This window comes from Delphinus delphis, chromosome 16 (genome assembly GCF_949987515.2).
Source record: "Delphinus delphis chromosome 16, mDelDel1.2, whole genome shotgun sequence".
NCBI classification, from domain to species: Eukaryota; Metazoa; Chordata; class Mammalia; order Artiodactyla; family Delphinidae; genus Delphinus; species Delphinus delphis.
The window spans coordinates 24,863,935-24,880,925 of NC_082698.1; the positions used below are offsets into that span (position 1 = coordinate 24,863,935).

At 51.6% G+C, this 16,991-nt stretch overlaps 1 protein-coding gene across 1 annotated transcript in view; it reads left to right on the top strand.

Annotated features, from left to right (window-relative positions):
- Positions 1 to 5,036: 5,036 nt before the first annotated feature.
- SH3PXD2A (SH3 and PX domains 2A) overlaps positions 5,037 to 16,991 on the top strand; it is a 248,907-nt gene continuing 236,952 nt past the window's right edge. Inside the window, exon 1 of the mRNA XM_060034134.1 lies at positions 5,037 to 5,143. Coding sequence (XP_059890117.1) covers positions 5,072 to 5,143 — 72 coding nt within the window. The 5' untranslated portion in view covers positions 5,037 to 5,071. The remainder of the gene's footprint in view (positions 5,144 to 16,991) is intronic.

Below are 16,991 nucleotides of genomic sequence, written 5' to 3' on the forward strand. Positions count from 1 at the left end.
TTATCCAGTATCTTAGAGCGTGCATGGGACCAGAAAATCACCAGAGACCCAGAGATGGGAAATGACTTCAAGATCACAAGGCTGGGTTGTGGCTGAGCGGAACTAGAACCCAGGTTGGGTAACTCTCTCCAACTCCTAGGCGTCACTTTCATCAGCAGCATCAACAAATACCTAATTTTAAAAGACAATCATTTATTGAATGCCTGGCATGTATAAAGCTCTGTGCTGGGTGGGGTGTGTGTGGCAGGTGGCCGAAGTGCTATGGTCAGGGTGGGGAGGGAAAGGGTGGTGCCAGAGTCCAAATTCATGGTCCTCAAGACCTTCACCAGCTTCTTACTGGTTTAGAAAGCACAACCTAAGCACAGCAAAGTTTAAAAAACAAAAAAAAAAGATGTAAATAAGCGTTCAGTACAGTAGCGGCTGAACTGTCGTAGGGCAATGTATGATTAGTAACCAAATGAATGTTTAGTAATCTGTTTTCACTGCTTTCCTCTATGCTGTCGTCTTTGAGGACTCATGAAGACTACATGGGAGAGGAGGTGAGATGGGCTCTGCATATGGGAGCTGATAGGATTTGCATGTGCACAGAGGGGCTGTGGAGACACACGTGATCCCTGCCCTTGAGGAGCATCCTGCCTGGACGGGGTGGGGAGTTGTTTGTAGGCAGCCTGTGATGCTTATGTGAATGGAGAATTGGAACGAGGGACCCTGAGGGTCAATGGAGAGCAACATTCTGGATCTGCAGGTATCTGTAATGCTCTTTAAATGAACTCTTCTCGTGTGGGAATAAGCTCATACAAGGAGTGGAGGACAAAGACGATAGGTCTAGGACTCCCTAGCTGTGTGGCATTGGGCAGCTTACTTAGTTTCTCTTGGTCTCGGTTTGCTACTCTGTAAAATTAAGTAATAAATAACCTCTCTGGTCCCTTCCAGTTAGAAAATTCTATGGTTCTAAGCATCCTACAATTCTCTGTTTTTGAAAAATCAGATTTCCAGGTATCAGTCAGTTTGCATCTTTATTTTAGGTCCTCTTTCCCTTATTTATCCTAAACTTAAAAAAAATTGCAATTATATTTTGTCATTTGAACTAACACAGTGTCCTTGGATTAGAGTCGTCTGCAGTTCATGGATGGAGGTGGCAAAATAGGGGTTTACCTAATCCTCTCCAGCACTACGAGCTCCTTGAGCAGATGTTTTCAATACAGACCACCCAACGTACCTACTCTGTGCCAGGCATGCTGGGTACTGAACAAATGAGACACAGTCTTGTCTCCAAGGAGCCTTCAGCCAGTCTCAGTCATTGCTGGGAAAGGGCCAGGCACATGTGAGGCACTCAGTAAACGTGTGTAGAGCAGAAAGGCATGCCTAAGGCGCTGTTGGGAAGGAAATCTGCATGAGGTTGAAATGTACCCAGGGAAGAAGGGAGAGCCTGTACCATTTTATACTTAAAGTCTCTTGGCTAGATGGCCTCAGGAGAGAAAGGAGACTTTCTCCCATAGGTATTAATAACTTCTACCCAACTAATTTCCAGACACCCTGGCACCGAGGGGGCTGGTGCTCGGTTGCTCCCTCCAACTGAGGTAATTCGGGAGCGCAGGGGAAGTTGGGGGTCCTCGAGTTGTGCTTGAAGACCCTGAATTTAGGAGATGTCAGGTTGTCTGGGGTTTCTTAGACCAGAAGAAGGCCATCAGCTTGTAGGCAATCACCCTTCCTCTCTCCTCCGGATCTCTTATCCTCAGGTCCATGTTCAGATCCTGATCCAGAAGAAGGAGGGTGAGTGGGAAACCACCGGTGCCTATTGGGTGAGTGCTCTGACTCATAAGGTGACCCAGTGCGAGCCAAACCCCTTCCTCTTCTTTCCCTCCAACAGCTAAACCCCGGCTCCCCTCACCAGGGGTTTCTCCGGCTTAATTAGCACTTCCAGAACACCTTGCAGCCCACAGAGGAACAGTGGCCGAGTGCCATTAGGAATCTTTTTGCCATGAACCCACAGGCTGTCTTGATTTTTCACCAAAGGTGCTCCCAGATTCCCACAGCCCAGCCCTTCCCTGAGGAGCTCAGTGCTGAGGGTCTATCCAGGTCTTCCTCCTACTCCCACAAGGAACAGGCCTTGCTCAAGGCAGTGATGCCCTGTCTCCTCCTTTTCGCATCACTGAGCATCACTGTCAGATCATCTTCTCCCAGGACAATGGTCTTCTATAATCTTCTCTGATAGAGGAGCCTTGTGCCTAGTGTCAAGATCTCTCATAGTCTGGACCCCCAACACCCATCCTTCTCCTATGTCCTTTTCCTGTGTCTCACCCCCTTGCCTGGCTCTTCCCCAGGTGGACACTGTCCTCCTGGCCCTCTGCCTGTCACCTGCAGGTTCAGGCTTCAGTGTCCTCACTCCACCTTTTCTTTTCCCCCTGATCATTCATTCAACAGATTCTCATACAGTGAGTGACTACTACTGTGGATAAGGTACGGTATTTGCTATATGAGGAGTGCAAAGAAGTATAAGATAACTTAAGCCAGTCCTTGTATACCAGGTGCTCTCAGGGGAGAGGAACTGTGTTATGGACAAATACACACAAGTCAAAGCAGCTCAGGGCAAATGCACCTGGCTTGGAGGAGTTCAGAGGAGGCAGAGTATTCCAAGGTACTCCATTCAGCCCATCCTTCAGTCCCTAGCAGAGGGACAGCCTCCTCCAGGAAGTTCTCCTGGATTACTCCAGGCCTCCATTTTCTGGAATGCTAATGCATATTTTATTAGATACAGTCTTAATGCTGTGTCTGTTTCTCAACTGTATTCTCTTCTCTTTGAGGGAAGGGACAAGCATTTTGTCAATTGGATTCAGTTTTCAGGTACACAAACATAAACTGAATTCTCTCTCTCTTCTGCTCCTTAAATCCTTGTAAATGAGCATAGATTAGGTGCTCAATCAAGCCTAAAATTCTAGAGTTTTAGAGAAGAAAATTTGAAAAATATTTTTTAAATGTCAATATCCATACATGCTAATTATGGAAAACAAAGAACTCAAAACTGTCTCCAACAGGAGTAACTACTGCTAGGAGTTTGGAATGTATGTAGGGAGGAATCTTTTTTTTTTTTAAATAAATTTTTATTTATTTTATTTATTTATTTTTGGCGGCGTTGGGTCTTTGTTGCCGTGGGCCGGCTTTCTCTAGTCGCAGTGAGGGGGGCTACGCTTGGTTGCGGTGCGCGGGCTTCTCATTGTGAAGCATGGGCTCTAGGCAAGCAGGCTTCAGTAGTCGTGGCACGAGGGCTAAGTAGTTGTGGCACACGGGCTTAGTTGCTTCGCAGCATGTGGGATCTTCCCGGACCAGGGCTCGAACCTGTGTCTCCTCCTTTGGCAGGTGTATTCTTAACCACTGCACCACCAGGTAAGCCCCTGTAGGGAGGAATCTTAAAAGACCATCTAGTTCAGCACCCACATTTCACAGAGAACTTTAAGATGACTCTAATGCCTATAGTATTAAGTGATTTGCGGCAGGTCAAATATTTAGATAGCAGCATCATTTGGTGTTCTAGCATCCTTCTCCAAGAAAGTTGGAGGGGTAGTATGATATTCTGTACCAGGCAAATGCGTGAACAGTCTTAGATAGCTACATGGGTTCTGACAGTGCAGAGAAAAAAAGTATTAACACAATTAGATTGTAAAACTCTTGGCCTCCATTTCACGTGCTTCACATTGGTCCACAGTCACAAAGCTCATTGTGACTGTGAAACAATAGGATTAATTGTGAAAACAGTACTTCTTTAAATATTTGAAATTAGAATGGAAAATATGTTGAAATAGATGAGGGGGTGTAAATTGAATTAAATAGTAATTGTGTTCCAAGTCCAGGGACAGACAAGTGGCTTGGAAAGTCGGTTTTCCATATCAGAGGGACAGGTGGTGAGAAAGTCAGAGCCTGGGGCCAGTGATGAGGCAGTCCCCAACCCAGTGGTGGATTTTCTCACCATTGTGTGCTCTCTTCCCTCCTAGCCTGCCTGGGGAGGGTCCCAGGGAAGCCCTAGGCTTAAGGCAGTGCTGTTACAGTCTTGAAACCTCACTGGTAAATGATATCACAGGTTGGTTACCCAGACCCAGATCGATAAACGACTCAGGCAGCGGATCGATCACATTTCCGGGGAGAATCTACCCTTTGTAACCTGCAGGGGGGCAGGTGGTTTATCAAAAGATAAGGCTCTGGCTTGAAGGATTTAATGCCGGCTCTTTCCCCACTCCTGTCTCCTCCTTGGAGGGCCTGGGCCGTAACAGCGGGGTAATAAACTACTTTTCATTAAAGCGATCTGGGGAATAGGAGTGGGAGGGGGCCGTAAAGGTGGGGACAGAAGGCACAAATCCGCTCCAAGACGGAAAGCCAGGGTGAGGGCGCGCTGGGTTCACTTCCCCCTGCCCCTCCTCCTTCCGAAGCCACCCTGAGTTTCCGTGCCCGGCCAAGTGGCCCAGCGCCGCGCCAGGCCGCTGGCCGAGCTCTTGGCGCTCCGGCCGGGCTGCAGCCCCCTCCCCGTCGCCCCGGGCCCGGAGCCCCTCCCAGCACGCTTCCCCTCTTTCCCTTCCCTTCCCTTCCCTTCCCGGCCCGGCCCTGCCTCCGCCTCCTGCGCCCACAGCCTCCGCCAGCGCCGAGCCCCCTGGAGCCGGAGCGCGGCGAAGGGGCGCCGCCGGCCCCTCCCCAGCGCGCTGACAGCAGGCTCCGGGGCCCCCGCCCCGTCCTCTCGCCGGCGGGACACACCCCCGCCCCTCCTCTGCTCCGCCAGTTCCCGCCGGACCCACCGGGCGGCGGAGAGAGCTGGCGGGCGAGCCGGAGAGCGGCGGAGGCGGCGCTGGAGGGAAGGGGCGCGCGGCAGGCCCACGGGGAGCCGCCCGGGCGCACGGAGTCCGCGTCCGCTCTCGACCGTCCCCGCTCCGCGGCCGTACCTGAGGGCGCCGGGAGCCCGGGCAGCGGCGCGCCGGACCGGGGTGGCGTGGGGGCCGGGGACCTGGGAAGCGGGAGAAGGAGCCGGAGGTCGACCAGGATGAGAAGGTGACGCCGCCGGGGGGCGCCACTCGCTCTGTGGGGGAAGATGCTCGCCTACTGCGTGCAAGATGCCACCGTGGTGGACGTGGAGAAACGGAGGAACCCCTCCAAGCACTATGTGAGTATCGCCCCTAAGACCCCCGCGGGGCCTGGCCAGGAACCCCCGAGGGCCCTGGGTGGCCCCTTGCCCTACCCGCGCTGTTGAGTCCCGGGGCTAATTGCCCACAGGGCAGCCTTCGGCGGTAGAGTTTCTTCGCAGGGCTGTGATCTCCAGGGAAGCCTTTTCTGACCTTCCTCCACTCCCCCCACGCCCGTTTTCTTTTTTTGGCATTGGAATTGGCAAGTGGCTGCCCTTGTCTGTTACAACGGTGAAGTCATCTGTCCGCCTGAGCTTTGAAGGATGGTGGGGGGAGCGTTCGTCAAACCCTCGCTGGGAAGCTCCGTTGGGAAAGAGCATCTTCCCGGCCCTCCCTGGGGACTCGGGTCATTCACGCTCACACAGACCGAGATGCTTTCAGAGGCTTGACCTGGGGAAGGAAGCCTCACGCGAGCCTCCCACTTTTGCTCCGTTCTCTGCCTCCCTAGGCCTGGGTCTGGGGGCAGAGGGATGACGCCGCACCCCTGCCCCACCTCCACCTTCAGCCCTGAGCTTTGATTTCCTTCTTAAAGTCCTTGTGTCCGTCGGTGTGAGGAGAATTGTGGCTTTTCCTTTTATCCCTCCTCTGGACATGACCCTTAACTGGGTTCATTTCCTCTTAAGTGATGCTCCATCTCCAGACACGAGGAGGCAAATGTTTGCTGTGGTCTCCGAGGAACAGCCGGCTGCCCCTCCCCCTTCCTTCTCCAAACTTAATGAGAAGGGGCTAAGGTTGATTGAGCCGAGCTCCTGGCCTGTGGGACGCGTCCCCCTTTCATCTCAGCCCCTCCTGTCTTCCCATCCTTCCCACAGTAAACTGTGTCCTTGACGCCTGAGAATGCCAGTCCTAGCGGCTTTGCTCCTGTTCTTGAGATAGAAGAGACAGACAGCAGGGCATCCAAAGCCGGAGGACTGCATCTTATTTGCAAATTAGTCAGTTAAAGGAGCATTTAGAATGCTCAAAGCATTAATTTTAACAATTAAAACAGGCTGTTGGTTGCTGCCCTGGACAGCACATTGATTTCTGAAATTCCTTGTTGGAAGGAGACTGGGATTTGTGCAAATGTCAGCCTCAGGCTACTCTTTCTGTCTTTATCCCCAGTGGCTCTGATCTTTGGGTTTCTTTATAGTAGAATAAGTGGGCCTGGGCTCAGGTTGGGGAGGAGGTAAACCAAGGAGTCTGGTTCCTGGTGGGACAGAGACGTGGGTGCTGGTGGGAGAGCTGTTCCTTTTGTGTTACTGGCTCAGCAAGCATCTTGCCCTGCCATTTCAAGAAAGCTCTTTTTGGAGGACTTGGGTCACCATGTGGTCACCCTCCCCTGGGGACAGATGTCCATTTGCACATCCCAGCACTTATTACGAAGTCAGCTTTCCTAAGTTCTTTTCTCAAATGTTGCAGGCTAAGTTTTAGGGGTTCTTTTTTTTTTTTGTCCTGAACTTTTTAAATAAACATTTCGAATGTCATTTGGTTTTCTTATTATTCTTTTCTTGTTTGTTTGTTTTTTTGGCTGTGTTGGTTCTTCGTTTCTGTGCGAGGGCTTTCTCTAGTTGCGGCCAGCGGGGGCCACTCTTCATCGCGGTGCGCGGGCCTCTCACTATCGTGGCCTCTATTGTTGCGGAGCACAGGCTCCAGACGCGCAGGCTCAGTACTTGTGGCTCACGGGCCTAGTTGCTCCGCGGCATGTGGGATCTTCCCAGACCAGGGCTCAGACCCGTGTCCCCTGCATTGGCAGGCAGATTCTCAACCACTGCGCCACCAGGGAAGCCCCCTAGGGGTTCTTTTCTAGTCCTCAGTTAAGGTAGGCACTGCTTTCAACAGATGGCACTCTGTTCTGAGACCCAGGCAGGTGCCGGCTCTGGATTTTAGGTGAAACATCAAATCTTAGCTTTGACCAGCGATGTCCAGGATTACAGATGTAGGATGCACTCCTGGTCAGGAGCGCTGCTAAAGTGACGGGGGGCCCTATGCAGACAGTGTTGAGAGGTGGTTAGCGCTGAGGCTCTGAGTTACAGGCTCTTGTTCAAAGCCTGGCTCAGATACTGACTAGCTATGCAGCTTTGGGCAAATTATTTAACCTCCGTGGGCCTCAGTTTCCTCATTTTTAAAGTGAGTATAATAATAGTATCTACTTCAGAGGGTTGTCTGGAGAATTAAATGAGATCATACATGCAAAGCACTTAGCGCAGTTCCTGGCACAAGACAAGCACTCATTAAATGGTAGCTTGGCGTGATTCTGACTAAGAAAGCACTTTTGAAAAGCAGCTATTAATGGTCTGGCAAGAAGGAAGAAAGTTTTGGGGTTTTAAGATTGATAATAACTTGTTCTGTGTGAAAAATACAAAAGAAGTCCTGTCCAATTCCCTCAAAATGATCATTTCCTCCCTTTTTATGGACAGTGTTTTCTGGGACGTCTCCGCTTCCCGTGTAAGAATCAATGACGTTATGTTTGGGGCCGGGAGTGATGTCACTGAGCAGATGGGGCCATACAGAGCCCTGAACCCAAGTTGTGGGAAAACAGTTAAAGGAGAGAGTATTGCGTGTTATGGAATTGTGGAGCTGGCAGGGACCTGAGGACTCATGAGGCTCCACCCCCTCATTTTTACAGATGAGGAAACTGAGAACCAGATGGGATAAAGTCACTTGTGACACAGCTAGTCCCAGCACCTGGGTCTAACTGGCCTTCTGCCCATGTCATGGGTTGGGTTCATCGAAATACCGTAAAAGGCTGGTTGGGGTTGACGAGCCCAAATATCTGGTGATAGCAAGAGGTTCCTGCACATTTGGGGCATCAGTGCATAACATAAGGAGAGGGGGCCAATAATGGAAAGTGTCGGCAGTGCCAACAGGGCAGGAGGAGCATGCTGGGGAGGCTGTGCCGCTGAAGTTTAGGATCGCCTCCTCTCTCGGCCTTGACGTGGTGGACACCACACACCAGAAGGTCAGGTGTTCCGGGCAAGGCGCGCTGGTGTGGGTAGCAGGCAGGACACACTGCGCCCAAGTCACGTATGTTCTGGAAGCCCTTTACGCTGAAGAAGCATGCCTTCTTCCCGCCTCTCCTCCACTGATGGTGAATTCTGAGTCTGCGGTTTGGCAAATTGCAGAGCAGAGCCGCTTTATGGGACGTGCACGTTAGCTGGAGCTAGCTGATGAGAGGCCTGGGGCCCAAGCAGGAGGGGCCCTGCTGGCCCCAGAATGCTGGGAACATACTGCAAAGGTCTTCTCAGGACATCCAGCCAAAGGCATGCTTGTCCCCGTGATGTGGGGGAGCTGCCTGGACACTGAGGGTCTTGTGTTTTGGTCTGTTTATGAAAGGCAGGCAAGTGACCTCCATCATTTGAGTGGTGCTGTCAGCCCTTGGCTTCCTTCCCCTCTGTCAAGCCCCTGCTTGGGGTGCGTTTGGGGAAGATGGGCAGCTGCTGCTTAGGCCAGGCTCCCTGCATGGAGCTGGGCTCCTCTCTTAGCTTTTATGAGCTGCCCCTGGGGAGACCTTTAGGTAAACTGTCTTTGGCCTCAGACCACTTGTCTTTCAAATGATCCTGATGGTGCTGGTTGCAAACTGCAGATACCTTTGAAAACTTTCCATAGGATTGAGTTCCAGTTCACATAATCCTTTGTACCCACAAGCATGTGTAGGTGTATGTCAAGTCATTTGGTGTTGGAGAGGAGCTCGTGCATCTAAAACAAAAAAGAAATTGTTTGGATTTGGGAGGCATTGTGCTTTCACAGTCTTTTCCTTTCCTGATTGTTTATTTCAGACAAATATCAGTCATGAGTGTTCTGGTCCTCTACAGGGCTCTTCAGGGAATGCAGATAATAGCCAGTGTTAGCGGTTACCATCGATGGTGCCAAACGCTTAGCGTGCATGATTTCATGTAATTCCTGCAGTTCATCGAATGTCTTTGATTCCTTCATACAGATGGGTGAACTGAGAGGTTCGAGGTTGCCCAAGGTCTCCCAGTTAGTACAAGGCAGATCTGGGTCAACTCAGGTCACTTTACCTCCAGAGGAAGCTGTGAACCTACAGTGAGGCCCTTCTCCTCCACTGGAGTCTGGTTGGGGAGACCAGGCTCAGGTATACATGATGAGAGAGCAGTGCCATGTGGTATTTGAGGACTGGCTCGCTGTGTGGGACGTGCACCTTGTGTCCTGGAGGTGAGAGTGTGACGGGTGATGGAGGAGGTCACTGTGAGGCAGGGGGAGTGGAACAAATCCAAGATGATATCTGCTCCCCGGTGATGCTTGTGATAAATGAGGGATCCACCCTGTGGAAATAATACATTCTGTGTGTTCAGAGCATTGCAGGTTCGGGTCTTGGTCCTGGGAGCTACATTTTTAGGAATTGGCCCCAGACCCATTCTTTTCTCTGCCCTTCCTTTTTTCTTAAGCCCTTAGAGGATCCAGCCCCATGAGAGGAAGGGTGTGCAGCTGCAGTACGGAAAGGATCTTCTCAGGCCAGTCCCACTGTGGAATGAGTGGTGGTGGGCAGATCAGGGTTTGAATCCCACCTCTGACTCTTCCTAGGTGTGCAACCTGCAGCCAGTCACTGTGGGTCTCAGGTTCCTCACCTGTAACCTCACAGGGATTTGGGGAAATTGATCTGAGATAATTTGGGGCAAAGCTTCTACTTAGTACCTGGCCTCCATCATGGGTACTCAACGTATACTAGCTTCCATCTGGTCCTCCTTATCACCAAAACACTTGAGTACATTTAGGATCAAATAGGTGAAGCTGTGAGAGAAGGAAAGACTGAGGCAAAAAAGGAAGGCCCAGCTGTTCATAGTCTGATGGGAAAGTGGGCTACATGCCTCGTGGAAAACACCCAACATAGGAGAGAAACACATAAACAAGGAGCAGCTGTTCAGACCTGGAGAGCTTCCTGGAGCTGCCCTAGTGATGGCTTCCTGGTCGGCTGGGAAGGAGAAGGGAAGGAACTTGTGTTGGGGGAGAGGAGTAGAGAGGTGTTGCAGGTAAGGGCAAGGTCAAATAGTATCCTAGCCCCAAGGTCAGTGCAACACATTGGTTAGCACTCTTGCCTGCTCTCTTTCTCTCTGTCTCTGTCTGTCTCTCACACGCAAGAACAGTTTCTTCTTCTCCAAGGAGGGAAGTGATCTAGGGGTGATTCACAGGTCTGACAAGGATTCCTGCTTATGGAACAACCGACCACATCCTTCAAGGCTGTTGGAAGAGGGAGCACAGCCAGCCATTTATCATGGCCCTCTTTAGAGCCGAGTGAGGGTTTGGGGGGACAAATCAGGATTGGAATCACCATGTGTGGCGGCAGGCAGAGGGGAGGCGAAGGGAAGGGAAAAATAAACCTATTTGATGTCATAGGAGACCGGTTCCAGCTCCAGAAATATAAGCGCCAGCTGCTGCATTTTCCAAAGAGATATTCCGAGGCCAGCGTGAGTTAATCGCCAGTGGAGACAGTGAATTAGAGCAGTGTTGTTAGGACTTCTGACTTGGGGGTTTGCACAGCGGTCCCTGGAAATTGCCTTCTGATTTCCTCAGCCTGAGTCACTGACCAGACTATTTCTTGGCCAGAAAAAGTCTAACAGGAAACTCTATTCTCTTTTGCCTCCTTATTAAATAAAATAAAACAAATAATAGAGTTATACATACGGTAGTCACACTTCTTTTGAGTTCTGAGAATCCGGGAAAGGGATCATGGTTTAGGACAGTGAGCCAGGGAGAAGGAAGGACAAGGGGTGTGTGTGGGAAATGAGGTGGAAATACTGGCATTGGAAAGAGGTTCTGAGCCAGGGCCAGAGGTGCTCTCTGCCATGGCCGTTGCCAAAAGTAATGGAAGAGTCCAGGAGAGTGATGAGCATTTGAAGCGGTGATTCCCAGAGCTGTGAGTGACTTCATGCCCAGGCCGGGCTGCTGCTACCTATAGTGGAGTCAGGGGGGGAAGGGGGCACGGTGGGGGGGAGGGGGGAGGGGGACTGGGGGAAGGGAGGGGCCAGGGGGAGGGGAGGGGAGGGGGGACGGTGAGCCACAAGCAAGCCCCTCTCATGCCCCCGAGTAACCTCCAGGCAGGTCACATCAGCAGCAGGTGCTGAGCAGAGTCCAGCGAGGATGTCGAGGTGCAGGGGGAAGGGAAAGAACCCATCTGTGAGCACCTACTGTGTGCCGGGCAGTGCAGAAGAGACCCTTCAGAGGGGATTTTACTTAAGCGTCATAACAATCCCATGAAGTAGGTAGGTGTTTTTAATCCCCACTTTACAGGTGTGGAAATTGAGGCCCAGAGAGTTTATGTGAGTCTCACTCAGTGGCAAGGCTGGGATTCTTACCCTGGCCTCTGACACCTGAGTCTGTGAGCTTGTTACTTTCTTCCCCATTAGAGCTGGGTCAGTGAGAGAGGGGTATGAAAATCACCGAGGAGTCGGGGCAGCACCTCCTGAGAGGATGACGTGTATCTGGAAGGCTGTGTTGTTGGAGAGCCCCTGGGCTCTGGTATCCCTGGGCCAGAATCCTGTCTCTACCACTTACTACGTGGGACCTGGTGCAAGTTACTTCTCTCTCCGTGCCTCAGTTTCCTCATCTGTTAAAAACAAACAAAACAAAATGAGGGGAAAATAGGACCTAGCTCAAAGGGCTGTGCTGAAGGGTAAACGAGTTAATAAACGTCAAGACCTTAGAACAGTGCCTGGCACTTATTAGGTGCAACATAGGGATTTGTTCTAATACTGATTAAGTCCTGAAGCTTCAGAAGGGGGAGCTCTCTGTGAACTGGAGTTTTCAGGGAAGACTGGCTGGCGAAGGCAGGCTTCACGCTAGGCCTTGAGGAGTAATTAGGATTTGGATGGGAAAGAGTAGGATTTAGGTGGGAAAAAGAGGAGAAGGGCATTCCAAGAAAGGGAAAAACAAAGGTGCCGGAGGCGGGACGTGCAAAGAAAACGTGGACAAAACCCAGGTGGGGCAGAAGGATGGGGAGGAAGGGTGGGCCGGGTCTCACAGGCCAGCCGAGGGAATTCAGAGTTTATTGTTACACCTCCGCACCTTCTGTTCCTCCCAAGGATTGCAGGGGAAGGGGAGCTGATTGTCACCGTGGGTCCCTTCTGGTGGGCCCCAGAGCTGGCTCTAGGATTGTCGTTGCAGCCGTGGTGGGAACAGAGCTACATGGAACCGTTTCTGTAGCTCTGCGTTGGGGACTCTTTTTTTTTTTTAACATCTTTATTGGCGTATAATTGCTTTACAATGGTGTGTTAGTTTCTGCTTTATAACAACATGAATCAGTTATACATATACATATGTTCCCATATCTCTTCCCTCTTGCGTCTCCCACCCTCCCTATCCCACCCCTCTAGGTGGTCACAAAGCCCATTTGCGTTGGGGACTCCTTAGCTGCAGGCCCAGCCCAGCCCCTCTCTGTTTATAGCTCTTACTCCGAGGGGTCAGGCTGCCTCATAAAAGTTGATTGCACCCCAGAGGTCTTGGGGAAGGAGGGCGGAGGAGGGGGAGGGGAATAGCAAGGAGTGAGGCGTCAGCTGCTTTGGGCCACATCCATGGAGGGCCCCGCTGGCAGGGCCTGAGGTCACGGTGCAGTCATTTCCACCCCCAACCGCAGCGCTGCCGCTAACGCACCCCAGTGGCAAGAGAGAGGAGACCCCGTCCTTGGAGGGTCTGGAGGCTAATACCGAACAGCTTGCTGGGAGCCCCGGATGAGGTCTCAGTGTTACCTGAAACTTTCAGGCCAACGTTGTCTTCTACTTCAGCATCTCTCTGAACCTGTTTTAGTTATAAAGACAGTGCTTCAAACTACCTCTTCATTTATTTAACCCTCACTCCACTGCCAGATATTCCAGTAAGCCTGATTCTTTAGGGAAAATGTAATAATAAAAATAACAGCTAACAGTTCTGAATGCTTTCTACGTGCTGAGTTTTACACGGAAACTCTCAAAGCAGCCCGCCGAAGTGTGTAGTTACTGCTGGCATCCATGTCGTGCAGGCGAGGACGCTGAGGCCCAGAGAGCTTAAGGGAGTTGCCAAACACCACACAGCTAAGAAGCTGCGTGTGGAGAGGCGCCTGCAATGACCCAGGCCTGCTGACTCCAAAGCTGGCCTTGTCCCCATGGAAGCCTCGCAGCCAGCCCTCCGTTACATGCCACACCTGGGGAGACCGGGCCCCAAGGCGATTCCACCTGAGGCCTGGCTGGTTGGCTTCTCAAGGTGTGAGACCTTCCACATGTCACCTTCCCCACTTGATCTCCATTTGCCCATCCAGTAAATGGGCTGACTGCTTCCTTTCTGCCTTGTAGAGGGGAGGGTGGAGAGGAAAGCTGCTTTGGAAAACGCTGAGCCCAGAGAAAACAGCTATGTGAAGGGGTCCTAGATCCCTCAATCTGGTTTCCTAATCATTGGTGAAGGGGATGCTTTACAAAAAGAAGCTTTTCCTGACGCCAGGGAATTTTTAGACAAGGTTTCCTTGCCTTACTACGCCCCCTGAGAAGCCTATAGCCAGGGTTGACTCAGGACCACTTTAGGCCCCAGTGAAGATGTTTTCTAGAAAACCACCTCTGGGAACTACGCTTCGCTTCTTTCCAAGCCTGTCAGTTTTGTGAATGGAAGAGACAGAGCTATTTCCAGTCCCATCTGTCCCGGCTGTTACCTGGGGGGAGGAAGTGACATCCAGGGGGCTGAGCTAGCAAAGGGGAAACAGCTGTGCTTTCTGCCCCTCCCTCAGCTGCTTTCTCTGGCCCTTTGCTGTCATTTCCCTTTGCCTGTGAGGAAGCCACCCTCCCTAGGCCTGGGAGGAGGTGGCGGTAGGGTTGGGGCAGGATTCCTTCCTCTGTGTGTGTCAGTGCAGCATAAATTATGCAGTAGGACGTTTTGGGCCCTCCAGTCTGTCTCTGGACTCCCTGGAGTGTGAACCAGACCTGACAGAAATGGATCACTCAGGGAGTGGGGGTGGGGTGCTGCCCAAGATAGTGAACTTTCAGGGTCAGGGATGGCGTGGGTGCGGGCCAGTCTGTATTTCTGCCTATCACTGCGTGGTCCCCAATAGAGAGTCTTGGCTGTTTTCCTTTTTCCAGGACTATTCTCACTCAGTAACAAAGGAGACCTTGACCTCTATTACATGGGCACCATTATCATAACAGCTACCACGTATTGAATTCCTATTTTGTGCTGGGCCTCTTGTTTATAATCTCTGGTCCTGACACAGCCCTGAAGGTATGCATTTTTAACCCCATTCTATGCATAGGGAGACCGAGGTTCAGAAAGTTGAGGTTGCATTGTTAGTCAAGCACAAAGCCAGGTGTGTTCGGGTCCCTACCCCCAGGCGGTGCCTGTTTCACACTGTCACTGTGACTTGCACATTGGTCCCTCTCCTGGGCTGCCCCAGGTTGGGGGTTGGGGAGCCCAGCGCATCGTCCTCCTGGGGAATAGTGTTCTTTGTGGAGAGAGGCTGCCTTGCTGGCTTTGCCCACCTAAGGGTTCTGAGCGTGAAGGGATTGTCTCTGCTGTTTGAAGCGGCTGCTTTGTAAACTCTTTCATGGTAGGCCCCATTCTGACCCAGCTTTATTTCGTTTCCTGATGGCCCAGACCCAAAGGGCTATTTTAAGGGCCTTGCCTGTGTGGGAGAATTTCTCTTTGTAGCAACAGAGAGGGAGGCCTGGCTGGCCTGGCATGGTGCTGGCAGTGGGGCTCTGAGAGAGCGAAACTCTTTCCTGAATTCTGCCTCCTGGGCAGAATTCATCGGGCTCTCAGCACAGGGCCTGGCAACCCGGAAGGGGCACGGTCACTTGTCAGTGAGGGTAGGGCTTGCAGAGGTGGCCGCCCAGGGATTTCTGCTGGTCTAAGCCCCGGTGGCGTGGCAAACTGATGATTCTCTCGCAGAGCTGAGGCCTGTAATAGGACAATGTCTGGACTTTGGTTTCAAGCCGGGGTTAATTATTTACTTTAGTCATCGCTCATTGGCAGCTGGAGAAAAGCAGCCTCATTTTCCCCATGAGTGCTGGTTGTGGCAGCTCCTGGGCAGGGATAGTGGGCAAGTCGGGTCGGAGAATGTGTGCGTGGAGCCCTTCTAGGTGCGGGCATGGGGCTAGGGCTTCTCATCCACCGTCTTCTTTAATCCCCACTGCCACGCTGAGCATCACCCCTGTTGCATAGCCAAAGAAGCAGGGGCTCAGGGGGGTGCAGCATCTTGCCCCGCATCGCGTGGCCGTGAAGGGTGAAAGCCAGGGTCTGCGCCCAGGTCTCTGCAGTGATGAAAGCCCGCGATGGTTCCGTTGTGCTCCCTGCAGATTTGACGGATTACCCACCCCACAAAGGTTAGGTTGCTAGGTAGGAGTACTTCTCTTTTTTCCCTGCCCTCAGCTGGAGGCATCCACACATATCAAAACTAGCTGCACTGGGTTTTTCTCTACACTCTCTGCCCTCCCTCAGACTCTGGTCTCCGCGGCTGTATTTCTCCCTCTGCTGCATGCACCCATGGGAGTCTCGTCCCTGATCTGTGGCTGTGCTAGGGTATGGAACGCTGACGGCACTGCCCTGGGCTTAAGAAAGGAAGTCAGCCCAAAGGGCATATGCACAGTGGACCTTCCCTTGGAAGGCTGGGGCCCTGCAGCTTTATAGTGGCTTTGTCTCCCGAGAGCTTCCCAGAGAGGCTGGGAGACTAGGAAGCACATCACGTGGGTCCCTGATAAAACTTCAAGGGTCTGAATTAAATCCTGGTCATCTGCCCACTCTGACCTTCCCCCTCCATTAACATGTGATGTGGTTGGAGCTGGTATTTGGGATCAGATAACAAACCTCTTGCTACCTAGAATGGCTCCCTAGCAAGGTCTGGCCTCTATTTTGGGATTCAAATTTGTATTCCCCTTGATCTCGTGTCCAGAGGCACTTTTAAAAGCCTGGTCCTTCAGAAGCTCCAGCTGCTGGGGGTTCTACGTCCTGTCCCCAAGGATGGTGGCTAGCACGGCGCTGTGGTTGGGAGCAGGGAGCAGTTTATTTCCCAGGCACTTTCAGCCTGCTGCTTGCTCGGGCTAAACGAGGCTCTGGCAACCGGAGCTAGCCCCCGAGAGGGCCTCAGGTAGCAGCAGTTGGAAGTTGAGGGCAAGAGGATGGGAGCAGAGCACCGACGCCCCTGATACATGGGCTCAGGCTCTGAAGCCCTTACTACCTTGTTTCACTTGTTCAAATTTCTTCCCTGCCATGGGCCTCAACTTTCTAATCTGTAAAATGAGAATAATAGTAGTAATAACAACAGCACTTAGCCCATTTGGTTGTTACTCCACATGGTGCTGGGGACATGCCTGGTGTTGTTACTCCACATGGTGCTGGGGACATGCCTGGTGTTCAATGGATGGCAGCTGTGGTTATTATCATCTTGGTCATCCTTCATGGTTTTGCTTAGTTTCTGCCACCTCCCAGAAGCTTCCAAGACTTCTCATCTTACAATGTTTTCTGTCTGTGAATTTTTGCAAAGTTTATTGTTTTAACCTCTCCTGTAACTCTTACCAAGAATGGCCTTGGGTTGCTCAGTTTGGGGCAAGCCTATGTCTCCTGTGCCTGATTGATGGAAAAGCCCATTGTGGGGTGGACCTTAATCTGAGGCTTATTTGTGTTCATTCATTCATTCATTCATTCAATCAGTCAGTCAACATTTGAATGTTTACTATGTGGCATTGGGAACACAGCAGGACAGATAAAACTCCCCGCCCTTTTGGAGCTCACATTCTGATAGGGGGAGGGAAATAATAAACAAAACTGGTGAAATATGTAGTGTGCTGGATGGGGGATAAATGCTGTAGAGAAAACTAAGCGAGGCGAGGGAGACAGGGAATGGCAGTGGTGATGGGAGTTGCTGTGCTATTTTATAGAGTGTGG